The sequence below is a fragment of the Pseudophryne corroboree genome, chromosome 5 (genome assembly GCF_028390025.1).
Source record: "Pseudophryne corroboree isolate aPseCor3 chromosome 5, aPseCor3.hap2, whole genome shotgun sequence".
NCBI classification, from domain to species: Eukaryota; Metazoa; Chordata; class Amphibia; order Anura; family Myobatrachidae; genus Pseudophryne; species Pseudophryne corroboree.
In genome coordinates, this window is record NC_086448.1 from 511,705,700 (window position 1) to 511,725,218 (window position 19,519).

At 44.2% G+C, this 19,519-nt stretch overlaps 1 protein-coding gene and 1 long non-coding RNA gene across 2 annotated transcripts in view; one reads left to right on the forward strand and one right to left on the reverse strand.

Annotated features, from left to right (window-relative positions):
• Window positions 1-1,282, reverse strand: part of PXDC1 (PX domain containing 1) — a 119,822-nt gene extending 118,540 nt beyond the window's left edge. The window contains exon 1 of the mRNA XM_063923070.1: window positions 132-1,282. Within this exon, the coding sequence (XP_063779140.1) occupies window positions 132-387 (256 nt within the window). The 5' untranslated portion in view covers window positions 388-1,282. The remainder of the gene's footprint in view (window positions 1-131) is intronic.
• A 12,915-nt stretch (window positions 1,283-14,197) lies between these two features.
• Window positions 14,198-19,234, forward strand: LOC134929163 (uncharacterized). The gene is made up of 3 exons (XR_010178342.1): window positions 14,198-14,317; window positions 17,971-18,102; window positions 18,575-19,234. It is a non-coding gene; the product is annotated as an uncharacterized LOC134929163 (long non-coding RNA).
• The last annotated feature ends 285 nt before the right edge of the window (window positions 19,235-19,519 follow it).

Consider the following 19,519-nt stretch of genomic DNA (forward strand, 5'->3'; position numbering starts at 1 on the left):
AGTTCAAATATTATTATTTTTTAAATCTATCTATCTATCTATCTATCTATCTATCTATCTATCTATCTATCTATCTATCTATCTATCACTCCTGTGCTTAAAGGCCTAACAGACTGATAGTGACCACGAACCTTCCAGGAGAGATGACTGTGACAGCTCCCCACGATCCTCCGGAAAGGTTTCCAGCAACTTCTTAAAAAGTCGCCCCAAGTCGGAGTAACTTCTGTGCAGATACAATATATTCCTGTCTGACCACTCAGTCCTGATCTCAAAGAACTCCTCCTCGTCCCCTCTCCGGTTTATGATGAGTCTTCTGATCCCGTTCACCCAGCAGTCCCTAACAAACATGTTCACCAGGGAGGTGCCCTCAAACACGGCCGATGCCATCCTCAGCCCGCTGCAGACCCTGGCACCCACATCCCAACAGGAGCCACAGCGTTCTCGGCTCTTTCCAAAACTGGGCCACGGTCTGATGGAGATTCCTTTACGGGTGTAACGCGATACCCCAGGGAGCTGCTGTGGGCAGATGTGACCGACTTCCCGGGCCGTCTCAGACGCCTGACACTGTGCCAGAACCTATCAAATGGTGCAGTAAGGCGATCCGGGCGCACATCTATGCCAGCGGCACGGGCAGCGCTGTTATCAGGGGGCTCTGGTTCCCCGCGCCCGGCTGCTACTGCCAAGTACTCTAAGAACTTCCATCTGCTGCTTCCTCCTCCCTGATCATCCCAGCAGCAGTGCGGCTGGAAGAGAGACCCCTGGGCTCTGTGCGCCGCTATCTCAGCCGTCCGGCGATATACTGTACACCTCACCTTAATAAATATAGCTGCACAATTACCTCCAGGAGTAGAGGAATGTCAGCGTCACCGATACCGGGATCCGCTGGAGGCTGCGCAGCGGCTAATTGCATCTAGAAAGTGTTTAAATCTGTCATCTGAGAGATCGGTGAGCAGCAAAGAGCACTGAGCTGGAGGCTTCGCACACAGGCGATCAGCGGGGAGGGATGCCCGGGGCCAGGCTGCTGCTGTCAGGGTCAGGGCGATGGCAGCAGGCTACGTGTCCGCTCCAACTTTTAGTTTCCCAGCCCTCGGCTGCTGCCTGTGGATGTCTTGTGTTACTGATGATGAGCAGTATCCTGAGGACCTCCCTCTCTCCCACACACACGCCGCAGCAGCAGCACAGCCCCGGCTGGGAGGAAGACGGAGGCTGGGGCTCTTCACTAACTTCGCAGTTATGTATCCGCTGTCAGAGAAATTGGGGCTGGCTCTATAGTGCCAGGAATGCTGAGTGATCACACTGAGGTCAGGCTCACTCTCCAGGCTGTCACATGCCAGGTTACAGGGAGGCAGAGGAGGATAGCCAGTATGGTACCGCCCTCAGCACCCTCCCGAAATACAGTATATGTGATCAGACACATATTGTTGGATTCGTTCTTCCTCAGCGTTCAACTCACGCAGATGGGACAGGATGGCTAAGAAAAAAAATAGTTCTAGATTAATTTCATTGCATTACTTGGGTCTGTAGTTGAAAGTATAGGCGGTAGGTACACCATACTTGCTTAATTTTGAAAAAGCATTTCAGGGAGATTGTGAAAGTAACACCTATCAGCGCCGACGTGTACTGCTACATCTGAGAGGCGTGTCATAAATATGACTTACATCCAAATGTAAATGAGCCCCAAAGTTAGTAAGATCTACTTGTTGAAGAAAAGACTCTTATATTTTGCAGGATTTGTTTGTGTAATGTATTTTACAAGAGGTTCTATATACTGTAAGTAGCCACAAGAAACCTTTAAAATGCATGTAGCCATATAGATCACTGTGTCTTATAACCAATATAGGGAAATGGCACTGATGATACCATTTAAATGTATGTATCTATGATTTTATTTTTTTCAGGGAGATTGAGGGACCATTCAGGGAGTGAGGGAGATTGCTACTATTTCAGGGAGTCTCCTGCAGAATGAGGGAGGGTAGGCAACTATGAGGTACACTGATCTGGAAATGCACAGATTACAAAATAAAGTATTGTGCTGCACAGTGGCATGTTCCCTGCCTGATACAGCTTGCAGCAAACAATTTACTTTTATTCTCCAGCAGCTTCTTCAGAAACATCTCTCATTATTTTACCTCTATTTTTCTAGCTGTCGCTGATGTTTAGCAAGACACACTGCAATTATCTGGCCATTTAGCCAATAATCGGGAAATTGATTTCTCTGAAGTGTGTAGGCATAATGGTTTTTGCCAATTCCCGATAAATTGGGCCAAAAATACACTTGGTTTCAATTATCCGATTGTTCAAACTTGACAAAAGATGTTGGCCAAGAGGTCTTGATATTGTGTAGCGTTTGTGTATTCATCATAATCAGGCCATATTTCTTATTATTTTTTATGTTTACCCCATCATTCTTGTGGGCAGACATATGCAAATTATCAGTGTATCTGCATGAAAATTGGCAAATATTTAATTTAAATTGTATAGCTAATACTGCAATACTGGGACCGTCCACTGGCATAAAAATCGTTGTAGTGTGTAGCTGGTTTCAGTCATTCCTCTTGTCAAAATCAAGTGCATGATCTTATTGGTATATAAGCACTGGCATTTGAATTAAGGGGCCCATTTATCATTGATCGCATTTACAATGAGATCGGGTTCCGAGGGTACCCTGCCGGAACTACTGTCTCATAGGCTTCAATGAACTACTGATATCTGAAGATGGAGGCAGCTGTGCGGTCCAGTATTAGGAATACACCACATTCCAGATATTGGTGAAAAAAGGCAGCATCGCATCCCCCATCTGAGATATCTGCTGCCGTGCCTCCTACATATACCCCTTTCACATCTCCAATGCCGGATCCCACCCGGGAATAGGAAACGGGTCCTTCCCGGGTGGGATACAGCATTGGAGACTCTCCTACCCCTTTTTGCTGGCTGCCCGACCCGGCAATATGCCGTTGGTTGCTATAGCGGCGGGAGCCGGCAACGGGGGCGGAGGCGGCACTGGGAGATGAGCTTATCTCCGCGCCGCCTCTCCCTATCTAGTAAACTGGTCTCGGGTCGCATCAGCCCGGGAATCTGTTTACACAGCCACTGACCCGGTATTCAACCCGGGAATAATACTGCTTATAACCCGGGTTGAATTACCGGGTCAGGCGACCCGCAAATTTGGACTTGGCGCTTTCACACCGCACACTCCTGGGACCCAGTACACTGATATGTCTGGGGTGCCCCTAAACCCAACCACCCTCGTCCCCCACCCACACATCCCTCCACTGCGTGTACCTATACATGAATCACCACATATGTAGGGCACGAGAAGGACCAATAACAGAAGTAAAGGTAGAGCATTCAGATTGCAGAATCATGAGCCATCACTTACACTCTGTGGAAGATTCGTATAGATGCAAGACTTACTGTGCAGCTGCAGCTCCTGGGTTTGATGGCCAGAGCTGTTCAATTACTTGGCAATTTCCAATTCTATAGCTCCGGGCCCGTTAAGTGCCTAGAGCTATAGAGTTACCCCAAGTGGTAAGCCCCAGAGGGTGACCTTAATGTAACTTTTTCCTCACAGCTCTGAAGGGGAATGAATAAATCAGTATTAAGTGCACCCACTGTAGTGGGATAGCGACAGTAATTGAATAGTTCCTCACTGAGTCAGATGGCTAATTTAATCTGCCACTCTGTTTAATGTATCCAATGTACTGTAATGCTGAATATTAGTCAGCAGATATTGGTGTAGATAGATAGAGACAGAGAGAGATAGACCTTTGTAGCGCTAGATAGATAGGTAGACAGATAGATACAGTGGTGGAACTAGCGAGCGGTGGTCCTAGGTGTGACAAATGCTTTGGGCCCACCCATGCCATCCAAGTCCACCCCCTCACCCCTAGAGAGGATCTGGTGAGGGGGACCTGCTCAGGGCCAGGGAAATGGATACCTAGCAACAGTGCCGTAACTAGACATTTTAGCACTGTGTGCAAGAAACGGCATCGGAGCCCACCCCTCTATGTAAAACAGGGGCAGTGCGCGCCGTATGTGCGAGCAAAAAATATAGGGGCATGGCTTCGTGGGGAAGGGGTGTGGCCACAAAATAATATCAATTCATATAACGGTGCACAGTAGTCTCCATTATACACCAGGTACAGCCCCTTTTACACATTACGGCAGACAGATTCCCCTTTTTTACACATTACGGCAGACAGCGTCCCCTTTTGTACACATTACAGCAGACAGTTCCCCTTTTTTTACACATTACAGCAGACAGTGCCCCCTTTTTACACATTACGGCAGACAAAGTCCACTTTTTACACATTACGGCAGACAGAGTCCCCTTTTTTACACATAACGGCAGACAGCATCCCCTTTTTTACACATTACGGCAGACGGGTGTAGTATGGCTGACCGGCGGTCTCCTGACCGCCGGTCAGCTTACCGACGCCGGGATCCCGGCAGCATACCGACGCTGGGATCCCGGCGGGGAGGGGCGAGTGCAGCTCGCCGCGCTGCGAGCTCGGTGGCGACCTGCGGTCGCCACGGGTTCTATTCCCACTCTATGGGTGTCGTGGACACTCACGAGTGGAAATAGTCCCTGTTGGTCGGCATGCCGACCATCGGGATACTGAGCCGGCGGGATGGTGGAGGAGGTCATGTGACTGTCGGTCAGCAGACCGGTGGTCACATGACTACCACTCCGGCAGACAGCTTCCCCTTTTTACACATTACGGCAGACAGCGTCCCCTTTTTTACACATTACGGCAGAGAGCGTCCCCTTTTTACCCACTACGGCAGACAGCATCCCCTTTTTTACACATTACGGCAGACAGCGTCCCCTTTTTTACACATAACGGCAGACAGCGTCCCCTTTTACACATTATGGCAGACAGCGTCCCCTTTTTACACATTAAGACAGACTATATAGATAGAAAGAAAGAATAGATTATACTTACTGTATCCGCTGGCAGTCAGGCTCCACGGTGCAGCTTGATGGCAGATGATGATCCCGGGCAGGGGAGAAGAAGGCGGAGGAGGGAGCCGCAGCAGCGGAGTGTAATTGGTGGAGGCGCTGCTGCTGCTGTCCCTCTCCTTCCACATAAGCTGCCCGCCGCCGCTGTGATGAGAGAAGCGCATCCCAGCATTCACAGCGGCGGAGGACAGCCTATGGAAATATGTTCCGTTCATGGGGGGTAATTCCAAGTTGATCGCAGCAGAATTTTTGATAGCAATTGGGCAAAACCATGTGCACTGCAGGGGAGGCAGATATAACATTTGCAGAGAGAGTTAGATTTGGGTGGGTTATTTTATTTCTGTGCAGGGTAAGTACTGGCTGCTTTATTTTTACACTGCAAATTAGATTGCAGATTGAACACACCACACCCAAATCTAACTCTCTCTGCACATGTTATATCTGCTTCCCCTGCAGTGCACATGGTTTTGCCCAATTGCTAACAGAATTCCTGCTGCGATCAACTTGGAATTATCCCCATTGTACAGTGTGAGGGAACAGGCAGAAATAATTTGAAAATTACATATTTGTTTTAGAGGCCATCTCTCAATGTATTCAGTTTTAGTTGTTATAAGCTACATAAGATGTGGATCATACTACGCTGCAATTGCCTTACCTGTCTGGAACTGTTTTACTACTTACACCTTATAGTCTCTGCTCAGGCACATCTGTTTCTTCTTTTTAAACTTTTTCAGGTGGTCAGGAGGAACCGTGTACAATGACAGTGCTTTTTTGAGGCACTTCCAAATTGTATATCTAAATACTGCACTACCTCGTTCTATAACATCTTTAAAGTGAGAGTGAGTAAAGATTAGCGGTTGGCAAACTTTTAATTTCATGCTTACAGTATGTAGCTAATCTGCAGCATCCAAACAAATGTGCGTGGCACAACTTTTGGATACTAAAGATTGAACTCATAGTAAGGCTGAGTTGAAAGTAATATGATAAGATGACGGGTCATAGAATAGAATGATTTCAGGGGATGCGGTCAAGATGCCACCGGCTTGAATCCCCGCGGTCGAAATACCGACGCCGGAATCCCGACCGCCACAATCCCGACATATTCTCCCTCCATGGGTGAATCGGACTATTCTAATATTTCCTGATTTGCTAAGAATACAGTAACAACTTTGAATGTCAGCACTTTTGCTAATCTGTAATATTTCCCACTAGCTACTGTGAAATAGTATCTGTGTATTTAAGACAAAATATAACTGGGATTGGGTCTCCCATATCCAGAGGCCCAAAAACCAAAAAATTTCAGAAAACCGTAATATTCTGCCCCTGTAGTGATGTCATGATGTGACCAAACGTCATGATGTCACTTGTGTCAGGGACCAATGACAGTCAAAGTGGGAGTGGCTTTGCAGCTATTCTCTCACCACTAACCCTTCTTGAACCAACCTCACCAGCTGACCACCAGACCAGCCTCTGACACACCGAACTTTCTGCCGCCCCCCTCCAGCACGCCGCTGACCACCCTCAGTACACGCCGGACCCACCGACAACCCCACTAGACCCTCCACCGGTATGCCGGACCCACCGCCGACCCTCCTCCGGCACTCTGCAGACAGGTATTCATCCGGAAAAATCGCGTATCTAGAATGCTCCTGGTCCCAAGCATTGTGGATATGGGAGACTCAACCTGTATTCATTTGTAGTTTATTGACACATACAGAATGATTGACAGGTCATATTTCAAAAAGAAGTACTTAAATCATAAGTCACTTTGATTTAGGGCCTTGATTCATGTGTGTAAGTACAGAAAAAATAGCAAGTAACTATGTGTCTGGGGCAAACCCTGTTGCCATGCAAGGGGAGCAAATACATTTATATGTTTTCTGTTCAGGGTAAATACTGTCTGCTTTTGCATGAAGCCCAGAAATGTTAGCCAGCTTAATTTTTACACTGCAATTTAGATTTCAGTTACACTCCACCCAAATCTAAATCTCTCTGCACATGTTACATACGCCCCACATGCAGTGATTTTGCCCAGTTGCTTGCTTTTTTGCTTTACTTACAATCAGGAATCAGGCCCTTAGATCACAATCATGTATCTCTTAAGGATTTATATATGAATACTATTATTTCAGGAAATGATCATTATTTTAATCAGAAGCGTGTTATTAATAGGTCTATTTTTTTATTTCTGAATCAATCAGGCAATGATCAACTTCAGAATAATATGTTACCTTCACATGTGTTGGGCCTCACTTAGTTTACAGTACTTACTGTTTGCTTTGCATAGTACATTGAACTCTTTGCAATGTTCTGAATGTTTATTCAGTGACGGCAAAGTTTCCTTTTTTTCTTTTTTATTCTATTGCAGATGCAGCTACAGTTTATGCTACCTGGGCAGCAGGACTCAGAATGGGTGTAGCATGGTATGGTAGCAGCCAGGCTCCCGGCGGCCAGCACACCGGCGCTGGGATCCTGACCGCCGGCATACCGACCGCCGGCATACCGACCGCCGGCATACCGACAGCTGGGCGAGAGCAAATGAGCCCCTTGCAGGCTCGCTACGCTCACCACGCTGCGGGCACGCTATTTATTCTCCCTCCAGGGGGGTCGTGGAACCCCTAGAGGTAGAAAAGGTATGTCGGGATTTCGGCACCGGTATACTGTGCGCCGGGATCCCAACAGCCGGCAAGCTGAATACCACCCCTCAGAATAATGTAAATATGGCAAGACAACAGCATACAGCTTATAGTCAAGTACAATTAACCTGCCCCACAAATAAACATTTCTTCTGGATGTTCAAAGTGTGATCTTTAGTATAACACAGGCCTGAAGACAAATCTGAAAAGGAAAACCTGAGAAAGCTCATCTTAATGGACTGTATTACAGTTCTGCAGGATTAGTAAATCCATTAAGGGCCTGAAGACGATACATTATTAGAGGATAATGAGCTGTCATCTCTTGGTTTAGCTTTGATTCTTGTAGCAATATACTACTTGTATGAAAAGATAAGCTTCATTTCATATTTTGTGTAGCTCATCAAGAGGTCTATTTATGAAGGTGTGAAAAGATCTTACTCTGGCATTTACATCTGGGAAAGGGCTTTTTTTAATTTAGGAAAAAGCACCTTACCTATATAGCGCCACTTACCTCCACCCCTATAGTCCTTTTGGGGAATGGTGGCTTAATTCTGGTTAAGAAAAGTTTTGTCCTTTACTGGGTAACAAAATCCTGAGATGGTGTTATCCTGGTATATGTGAAGGCTTTACTTGATTCCTGGCATGTTGTGCATGTGATCTTTCGCCATCAGTGCTCACTTTGATCACTTTTGTGGCTTTTACTACTAGTGTACTGATTCATCTGTTTGCTGCTGTGAATTGTCAAAGTTTTGAGGTTGACAGGGCATGCTGATCTACTTTGTACTTATATCTTAATAAAACAATACCATTCATTTCAATTTCCCATTAAAATGAATGGAGCTCCACTTGGGATTTACAGTACAGTGAGATATTAGGTCATCGTAGGAAAACACTTTTCCATTGGGATTTCACTGTTCATATTCCATACCGAGCATAAACAGGAGAGGCCCCTAAGGGCCTTGGAAGTTCATCCTGGGACTGGCAGATCTCATTCACCGCCATATCAAGGTAAATTTACTTAGGTACTAATTTGTTCATTTTTAGATTTAATTTGTGGGCTTGTAAATACTGTATATTTCTTATGATGTTACTAAGGGGTCTATTTATCAAGCCCTACTTTCAAATCACGTGTAAATGGCTTTTTTCATATGATTTAGGTGTCAGGATATTTAATAAGCCCCTCCAGCAGATGTCTGCTGAATTAGGCTTTAAGTAATGGTGCAGACTGCATGTTCCATTATTTTAATGGGAACTACAATGTGCCCCTTATGGGCCCTACACACTGCACAATCCACGGCCGATGGGCGACCCGGCTGCGGGGTTGCAGTGACGGGGGGAGTGAAGTTTCTTCACTCCCCCCATCACCCGGCTCCATAGAAGTGCAGGCAAATATGGACGAGATCGTCCATATTGGCCTGCATGCACAGGCGACGGGGGACCAGCGATGAATGAATTGAGGTTCATAGCATAATTTTTGGCCAAAAATTCTGCAAAATATTATGCTAAAAACCTCAATTTTACTCCATGTAAAATTGCAGAGTTTATTATAATAGTTCTGAATGCCAATGTTCTTATTGTTTGGAGTGTGCAGCTGCATTTTCTCTTTTTTTCCGTGTGGCACCTCAAGTCTCAGCATGGTAGCACCTCTTATTATGTAGGGTGTGCAGTTTAGATCCTCCCCCCCTTCCCCAATATTTGACCCCTACTACCAAGCTTCCTCTGAGCTAGCTAATACGATCTGCAGGGGGTATTCTCACCAGAGATCCCTCCTGGCAGCCTCAATTCTTCTTTCAATTAGTGTCTGGAGAATGATTCTGCGGGTGTCACAATATGTCATGTGCAGTGCCAGAAAAAGCTATGAAGCGATAGTGATAGTCGCTTTTCGGTGATGCTGTCCCTGCGAGAGCTCTTTCATAAATTGTTATAAAAGATCATTGCTTGTTGGGCTCTATGCTATAATTATCAGGCCCCTATAGGGTATATTCATGTAGCAGTGAAAAGCCCTTTATTAGTCATAACAGAGCTTTTCACTGCTTCCTCCTATTCATAGAAGGTGTTACCATGGAGAAATCTCAGATCTCCCCAGCGGTGCCCTTGATTAGGGTGAATATTGCTTGCCCACACAGTAGCATGGGGAGAGCTATTCATGGAAGCACAGAAAGCTCAGCTTTCCATTTCACTCCTTAAAAAAAGTTTGCCATTGCAGTATGCTGCAAGGAGGCTTACGTTTTCAGGGGGGGGGGGGGTGTTTGTCAGACATCTTTTTTTTAATCAGGCAGATTTATGAATCTTCCATTACTCTGTGATATGACACAACTGTGCTGTGCTCTTTGCCAGTGTCAGACTGGGGTACGAAGGGCTCACTGGGGGAATGCAGTGGTAGGGACCCATGCTTTAGGGGTGTGGCCATAGACTGACCATTCAATAAAGTAACAATGTATAATATGAGTACAGTCTGAAACCTGACATTACAGGAAGAGCTGGGGCCCTCAAATGGGGCCTGCAGGGGCATTGGATATGGTTGACTGGTTGTATCCAGACAACAACTTTGGCTCATATGCAAGAAAAATAAACTGTGCTCCATGCTATACAGAAATAATTGAAACTGCAAAGAAAACACAATGGATTTAGTAAAAGTTTCATTGCAATCCAATAATGTAAAATTACCTGTAAGGAGAAAATCTCTTTATGTATCAGTTTTATATAACCTAATATTATGACATTTTAAAATAATCTTGTGAAATAAAAAATGATACGCATTACAAATATGTGCATGTAACTTCAGGCCAGCATAAATAAGTTACACAACAAGGTACATTTTCCTGTTTAACATGTTGTCATCAGAAACTAAAACCCATTCTCAATGAGCATGTCATGATTATCTCTAGGTAATTGTCACAGGTCAGGAAGAGAGCATTGGTAATGAATAGATCACAGTCACGCACATTCATTAGCTCCGGCCTGAACATCACAACACATTGCCAGCAACTCAAGAATGTTTTTGAAGTTGTGGTCAAATCAATACATGCATCAGGATGTCATGGAGTCTGAGATTGCGGAGGTGCGAGATGCCGGATGAACTCGGATGTTTTTTTTAAAGGGATAATCACTTACAAGTCATGGTTTTTGCCTTGCAAGTGTTTGCAAAATGTGCAAATGCAAGTGTTTAAAAAATGTCCAAGATCAGCCGCCATCCTACACCTCTGCAATCTCGGACTCCATTACATCCTGCCGATGGGGTCTGTTCATTAAAGAGACTGTGTGCCTAATTCAGACCTGATCGCAGCAGCAAAATTGATTTCTAATGGGTAAAACCATGTGCAGTACAGGTGGGGCAAATATGACATGTGCAGAGAGAGTTGGATTTGGGCGGGGTGTGTTTAAACTAAAATTTAAATTGCAGTGTAAAAATAAAGCAGCCAGTATTTACCCTGCACAGAAACAAAGTAACCCACCCAAATCTAAATTTCTCTGCACAAAATATATATGCCTGGGGGGCCCTCCTCCTCTAGGGATCAGGTTCTAGACCAGGCTTTTTCAACCAGTGTGCCGTGGCACACTAGTGTGCCGTGGCACACTAGTGTTCCGCGACCAGTTGCAAGGTTTGCCGCGGAGCCAGAGCAGCTTTCTGCACCTTCAGAGTGAACTGTTGGCCCGGGCTCTTCTTAGAGGATCAGTCGGGCTCTGGCCATGACCTATGCCTTGAAAACGATGTGATATCATAGGTCACGGCCGCCGCTTCTCACCACCCAGCCAGCCCACCCGCCTGCATACACATCTTCCAGTTCCCGCCTGCATACACAGCTTTCCTTGCCCGCCCACATCCACACCTGCCTGACCGCCTGCTGCTCAGTATTCGCAGAACTCCACGATGAAGAACCCCCACCACTGAGGGACATCTGATAATATTTGTCATTTTATTTCTCCTGTGGGGAACAATAGGATTTCAATAGAATTTATGTGGGGAGAATAAGGATTTATGGGGGGAACAATGTGAATAATTCATGTGGGGAGCAATAGGATTTATGTGGGGAGAAATGTGATTTGATTTATGTGTGGAGCAATAGGATTTATGTAGGGCAACATGATTTATGTGGGGAGCAATGTGATAGTTTTTTCTGTGTAGGCCAATGTATGTGTGGATTTTTTTTTTACTGTGAGGGCTAATGTGTGTGTTTTGTTTTTTTCTGTGGGGAACTGATGGTGTGCCTTGGCAATTTTAAAATATTGTTTGGTGTGCCGCGAGTAAAAAAAGGTTGAAAATCACTGTTCTAGACTGTGCACTTGAATTATATATTATACATATGTTACCTTATACTGCACAGGATTATGAAGTATTCTCTACAGTACATTGCTGTCATTCATCTGGCACATTATCATGCATGCACTAGCATTAATTACTATATAAATTATCAAGGAGTCCAGACCAGGTACTCTATAATGGTTAGCCAAACCTCTGTGGTGGCTGGCCACATCCCCTTTGGAGGCTGGCCACGCCTCTAATCATGGTCCCCTACCACTGCATACTCCCAGTGGGCCCTTCATGCTCCAGTCTGACACGGCGCACACATACAGTATATACACACAGCATATTTACAAACACACACATAGCATACATATTACATACACATAGTATACATACACACAGCATACACACACATAGCTTACATACACACAGCATACATATACACACACATAGTATACATACACACACACACACAGCATACATACATACGTACATACAGAAGACACACACAAACAGTAGCATACATACACAGACACAGGATAATGATATACACACACGTCAGGGGCAAATGCAGGACTTTCATGAGGGGGAGGTTCCGTACACACAGATATATGAATATGTGTGTGTTTGTGTGTGTATATATATTCAGCAAAAACAGTGGTTGGCACTTCTAGGAGCTTTTAAAAATGAAACCACATTATAGCATGTCGCCTAGTTGCTATAGATACATATGTGTGTGCATCCATATGTCTATACATACACAGACAAACATACACACACATGGCTGCTAAAAACTGCTAGCGAGCGATCAACTTGGAATGACCCCCCATAATACTAAGGATAAGGGGGGTCATTCCGAGTTGATCGATCGCTAGCTAGTTTTAGCAGGCACGCAAACGCTATGCTGCCACCCACTTGGGAGTGTATTTTAGCTTAGCAGAAGTGCGAACGCATGTGCAGCCAAGCTCTGCAAAAACAGTTTGTGCAGTTTCAGAGTAGCTCTGAACCTACTCAGCGCTTGCGATCACTTCAGCCTATTTGTGTCCGGATTTGACGTCATACACCCGCCCAGCCATGCCTGCGTTTTTTCAGACACGCATGCGTTTTTGCAAACACTCCCTGAAAACAGTCAGTTGACACCTAGAAACGCCCCCTTCCTGTCAATCTTCTTACGGCCGTCACTGCGACTGAAAACTTCGCTAGAACCTGTGCAAAACAACAACGGGCTTTGTATCCGTACGATGCGCGTACGCATTGCGGTGCATACGCATGCGCAGAAAAGCCGTTTTTTAGCCTGATCGCTGCGCTGCGAACAACGGCAGCTAGCAATCAACTCGGAATGACCCCCAAGATTCAATAAGCCACAGGTTTAGTTGCGCAGTATGTTCTCCCGATTAAAGAGCTATACAATTACACACCTGCAATTGACATTGTTCAGCCCCAATGCAGCAGTCAATGCTTATACCTGCTCACGCCTTCCATCAGGGCCTTGTGAGCTAACACATCATGGCTTAATCAGGCAATAATACTTTTGAGCAAAAAATGAGCAAGGTCTATCTCCCATAATTACTTGCAATGTACATGGCTGCACATGAGCACACATTGTGCAAGATTCCATAGCAATTATTTGAATCTCCCCCAATGTGTCATATTATTTACTACAGTAGCATTAAGGGCTTTATGATACTCTTGCTGCCATGGAACCACAAGACCCAGTAAAAGTTATTTTTATTTATTTTAGTGCAATAGTTTTTTATTTCATTTACAGCAGGCTAAACCCCTAATGTAGGCAAAGGCAAATGTCATAATATTCCTTAATAATACTAAAAATAATTAATACATTAATTGATAATGTAATGATTCTACTGTTGATGCAAATATAAAATGGCATCACGTTCTCTACAGAAAGTCATAGATATACACATATACATTTGTAAGACTATAATAAGGAGATGTGATAAGCTTCGGAGAGAGATAAAGTACCAGCCAATCAGCTCCTAACTCCCATGTTACAGGCTGTGTATGAAAAATGCCATTTAAGAGCTGATTGGTTGGTAGTTTATCACTCTACACTTTATCATTCTCCAAGGCTTAGTAAATAAATATCCCCCTTATTATTTGTCAAGCAAAAGGAAGGCAATGTATCAATTGTTGTGATGCTATAACACCAAATGAAGACCTCAAATCAGAGATCTCAAGATTTGGATATGTCTAATAGCAATAACAGAATTCTAGTATGTAAATAAAGTAATCATGTTAAAACACAGTATCAGTACAAAACAATGAAACAAGCATCTCTCTCTCTCTCTCTCTCTCTCTCTCTCTCTCTCTCGTGTAAAAAAAAGTAGATGCTCCCAAATGGTGAAAATGGTATTCCCACTGTATTTTACAAAAAAGAGCAGAAAAAGAAATAAACCACATGAGGTGTGAGAAATACATAGTACAATTCACTGAATGTCAGCAATATAAAAGGTAAAAATAGCAGTAGTAGTAATAGAACTGCTGTGTATATGTACTCTCTACCACTCTATCTAATTTAAATAGTCATGTCCCAAAAACAAAATATTGTTTCACATGCTCTTATAAAAGTGGGCAGAGATGGTTTAACCACTTACTTGGCATGGTCGCATCAGATGCGACCACATCAGCAAGTGCTTTATCTGACCTGGTCGCACAGGATGCGACCAGTCAGATAAACTGTGTTAGCAGCGGCAGGGAAGGGAAACTTCCCTCCGCTGCTGCTTTCACAGGGATCGGAAGGTTCCTCTGAGTTCCTGCACCCTCCCCCCAGTGTTTGCCATGCTGACAATCATTGCTGATCAGTCAACACGGTAGGACCTCCCACCTGGCAGCTTCAGACAATTGAAGCCGTTGGGGGAGTATAAATCAACCCCCCCACACCCCCAATCACCTTCTGTGTCCCTGGTGGCTGTTCCCGCTGTTAAAAGGAAAGTCCCAATGGTCGCTGTTCCGATGGTGTCGACAGATGTTTGTGGGGAAAAACTATTTCATTTTTATTTTTTTAACTAAAATCATTTTGGATAAGGTTCATGTTCTTCACCTAATTTACTCATAAAAAAACCCAACAATTTATGAGCGTTTTTTGGGGGGGAAAATGCCAGTTAAGTGATTAAGAGGGGACAAAGGGAGATTTTCATGCAAAGGAGACAGGCACACAAACAATTGCAGAGTCAGAGAGAAAATGAAAAAACAAACAGTGGAACACAGACAAATAGGTGCTGAAAGAAAGCATAAGATACACAAAAAGGCTATACAGACACACAATGGAGGGTGTAGCAGAGGTACACATAGAAAAGGTGGCAGAGACACATGACAAGGGGTTAGAGAGGTACACATAGAAAGGGGTCAGAGGTATAAATAAAGAGGGGTTAGAGGTAGACATAGGGGGTAATTCAGAGTTGATCGCAGCAGCATATTTGTTAGCAGTTGGGCAAAACCATGTGCATTGCAGGGGGGGCAGATATAACATGTGCAGAGAGAGTTAGATTTGGGTGAGTTATTTTGTTTCTGTGCAGGGTAAATACTGGCTGCCTTATTTTTACACTGCAATTTAGATTTCAGTTTGAACACACCACACCCAAATCTAACTCTCTCTGCACGTGTTATATCTGCCCCCCCTGCAGTGCACATGGTTTTGCCCAACTGCTAACAAATATGCTGCTGCGATCAACTCTGAATTAGGCCCATAGAGAGGGGTCAGAGGTGCACATAAAGAGGGAACAGAGGTACACACAGAGAGGGGTCAGATGTACACATCTAGAGGGGTCAGAGGTGCACATAAAGAGGGAACAGAGGTACACAGAGAGGGGTCAGAGGTACACATAAAGAGGGGTCAGAGGTGCACATAAAGAGGGGTCAGAGATACACAAGGTGAGGGGGGCAGTGGCATAAATGGTGAGTGGAGCAGAGACACACATGGTAATGGGACAAATGCACACATGGCGAGTGGGGCAGAGACACAATGCAAGAAGAGAGAGGTACACATACAAGTCTATATTTTCAGACAGACACATAGTGGGTACACAGAGCTGCAAACTGAAGTGGCAAGACTAACGTGGAGGGTTAAATTGAGTCGGATTTATGCAGGAAAATAAATAAGGGGTCAAGGCAGATAAATGAGCAAAGACCACTGCAATTCAGGATTCATATTGCCTCCTCCGGGGACAGCTTGGCGCAGTGTAAGCCATGGGAGGAAAGTAGGGAAGATGGGCCAAGGATACACATTGAGAGTGAATAGACAACCCACAGCTAGGGGGTCCACTGAGAGAATATAGAGCCTGATTTGAACAATAGTCAGACACAGATGTGGCCGCATTGCATGATTAGAAATAAATTTGGATCTTCAGCTGTTTTCAGATTTGGCTGCATACTGTTTATGTGGCCACACTGTCCCTATTAACTTTCTTCTGAAGGTAGCCATCACCACTATCAGCACGCATACTTATAGCCCTATACTTGGTGCAAAAGTGAAGTGCACACTGTACCTCTGAATAGCCAGCAATTCCGCCTACACACCCACAGCACACCCTCAGTTTAATACATAACTTCAATGTTTTTATTCCCAAACCCAATGTGCATGTTACTTATGAAAATGTTTCATCACTACCTTTACATGACTACCTTTTGAGAATTGCCCTCATTAATGCTAGTTTTGCTGGATTGCGGATACAGCTGGAAATGCACATTATGGAAAGGGAAAAACATGAACAAATACTACTTTGGGAATGGGAACATCCTCTGTTTTCATTAAGTTACTGTTTTGGGGTGTTCATCTAAAATACTGTTTACTTTTTATATTACGTTTCACATTACTGTGCTTTAATATTTTTTTGGGGTGTGGTATGGAAGGTAGATAGTGTCTAGGTCGACCACTATTGGTCGACAGTAACTAGGTCGACGGTCTCTAGGTCGACAGGGTCTTTAGGTCGACAGGGTCTAGGTCGACATGAGTTTTTTATGTTTTTTTGGTGTCGATTTCTTCTTAGTGTGACCGGGAACCCCAATTAGTGCACCGTGTCCCCTCGCATGGCGCTTCGGGCAGATTACCATTCCAATCGTAGTCCACGTGGATCGTTAAGTATGAAAAGGTTCAAAAAAAGAAAAAATCGTGAAAAACTCATGTCATCCTAGATACCCTGTCGACCTAGATACCCTGTCGACCTAGAAACACTGTCGACCTTGTTACTGTCGACCTAGAGACCAGATCCCATTTTTTTTACATGGGTATTTGATGCCTAGAATTGTTCCAGTCTGTATAAAATGCAGCTATATCATACAAAAACTGTTTTGGAAAATATAAGAAAATTGACAATAAGCGGAAGATTTCTCATTTTGCAGGGAGAAAGGGAGAATGCACTAAAGGGATATCCGGTCTCTAGGTCGACCACACTTAGGTCGTCAGGCATTCGGTCGACCACTATTGGTCGACATGCATTAGGTCGACATGGACTATTGGTCGACATGTACTAAGTCGATAATGGGAAAAGGTCGACATGAGTTTTTCACTTTTCCCCCCATTTTTTTAACTATTTCATACTTTACGATCCATATGGACTACGATTGGGAATAGTAACCTGTGCCGAGCGCAGCGGTAGCAGAGCAAGGCACCTTGCCCGAAGCATGGCGAGCGAAGCGAGGGGACATGGTGCACTAACTGGGGTTCACGGTAACTTTATGAAGAAAACTACACCAATTTTTTTTTTAAAACTCATGTTGACCTTTTTCCATGTCGACCTAATGATTGTGTCAACCTAGTCACTGTCGACCAATAGTAGTCAACCTAATGACTGTCGACCTAAATGTGGTTGACCCTATGATCCACACCCCACTAAAGTGATGCACTGTTGCATGTTCCTAAATCAGTGGTTTCCAAACTTTTTTGAATCACGTCACTCTAGCGTATCAGAATTTTTTGCACGGCACCCCTAAGCCAATAGTTTCTTATTGAAAAATGTAGAAAGAAATATTAAATTATGTAAATTGTCTTTATAGGTCATCTTTAGGGTAGCTTATGTGGTGAGGGACAAGATTTGCATCTGATTGTCAATATATTTTATGAATGGCAGCCATTAACACTGGTTTTGCTTTTTACATTGACCATGCAGAATTTGAATTGGTTCTGGAACACCAACCCGAGGCACCCCTGCAAGTGTCCCGCGGCACCCCAAGGAGCCACGACACACCGTTTGGGAACCACTGTCCTAAATGATCCTTTATACACCATTGTTACATCAGAGGTATGGTTTGTACAGATCTCTAAAACAGATCAGTCTGGTAAAGCAGATGTTTATATTGCCCCCACTGACCCCAGGGTTCATTGCAGTGTAATAAAGCAGGACTATTTCTCCACTGTTCAGGTGTCATTTTGTGAAACAGAGTAAAGTCCACATTACAATCAAGTAAACCACAATGGATTGTGACTGTTCAGTGGAAATGTACTTTATTTATTCATTGCAAGTCTATATCAATCTGCTGTAGCACGCTAATAGAATTGATGCTAGTAGGATTGTGGCACTGGACAGTCTGTTACAACAGCATACTGCATCAAATTGTAATCTTGTTAAGGTGTCTGTATACTGTATATGAATGAAGAAGGGATAATCCCTTTTTTTCCCCAAAGAAGGAGCTACTGTATCACTGTTTCCTTCTTTTTAGTAATAGGTCTTACTCAGATAAATCACAGATTTCTAGTTTTTTCTTTCATGGCAGTTTCCATATCCTGATGTGGAGAAGCAAGGTGGGTCAAATTCGGCTGCTAGATAACACTGGGCCCGAATACTGAGGGGGACGTGGCCAAATCCAAGAAGGCTCGGCCACAACTCTAAAAAACTGGCGATTGCACAAGGGGCATCAGCAGTTGCACGGGGTATATTTCTTCTTTCAACAACAACTGACTTGTGCCAGGCCCCCGCTGGGCCTCTCCAACAAGCTTGGGCCAGGATAATTAGTACCCCCCCCCCGCATCTTGGACCCACCAATGGGGGATCTGCTTTGCAAGAGCTCCCACAATGCTCATGGGTGACCGACGGCTGCGCATGCACATATTACTGGCAGCGTTAGGTTGTCAGTGAGGGAGAGGAAACCTCCGCAGCAGCAGGATTTTTGCCAGTCGCAGCCCAAGTCAATGAATTAAGACCTAAAATGTGTTCTATATTGCTGCAATATGGAACTAACTCATTGTCCTGCCAATGATACACATAACTGTACACGTTTTCTTTTCTCCCTTAATTGATCTGCACATAGGGCAATTTTAATTCATTAGTTATAGTGGCCCACACAATAAAATAGTGGTTTCCTGTATCTACAGCATATTATGAGCATGTGGTAAAAGTAGTAAAAAGGCTTAAAACATGTTGAATATATTTGAAGCGGTGAATTTCTCAGAGAGGTGAAAGGCTGTGAAAAAACTTTTGATTGTGTCCAGATGGATGACCCCACTATGGTATGTCAGTTCTATTCTGAATTCTAACATATTATAACAATTCTAAATTGTGATACTCAATACACAGAAAGTGCTCATCTTCAGTGTAATTAAGGGATACAAATCTCTCTTCCCATGTACAGTAGGACATCTATTCCCTAAAAGCACAGGAAGCTTTCCTTCCTGTACTAGAATTCCTCATTTTCCCTTTCTCAAGGAGCCATTGTATTGTA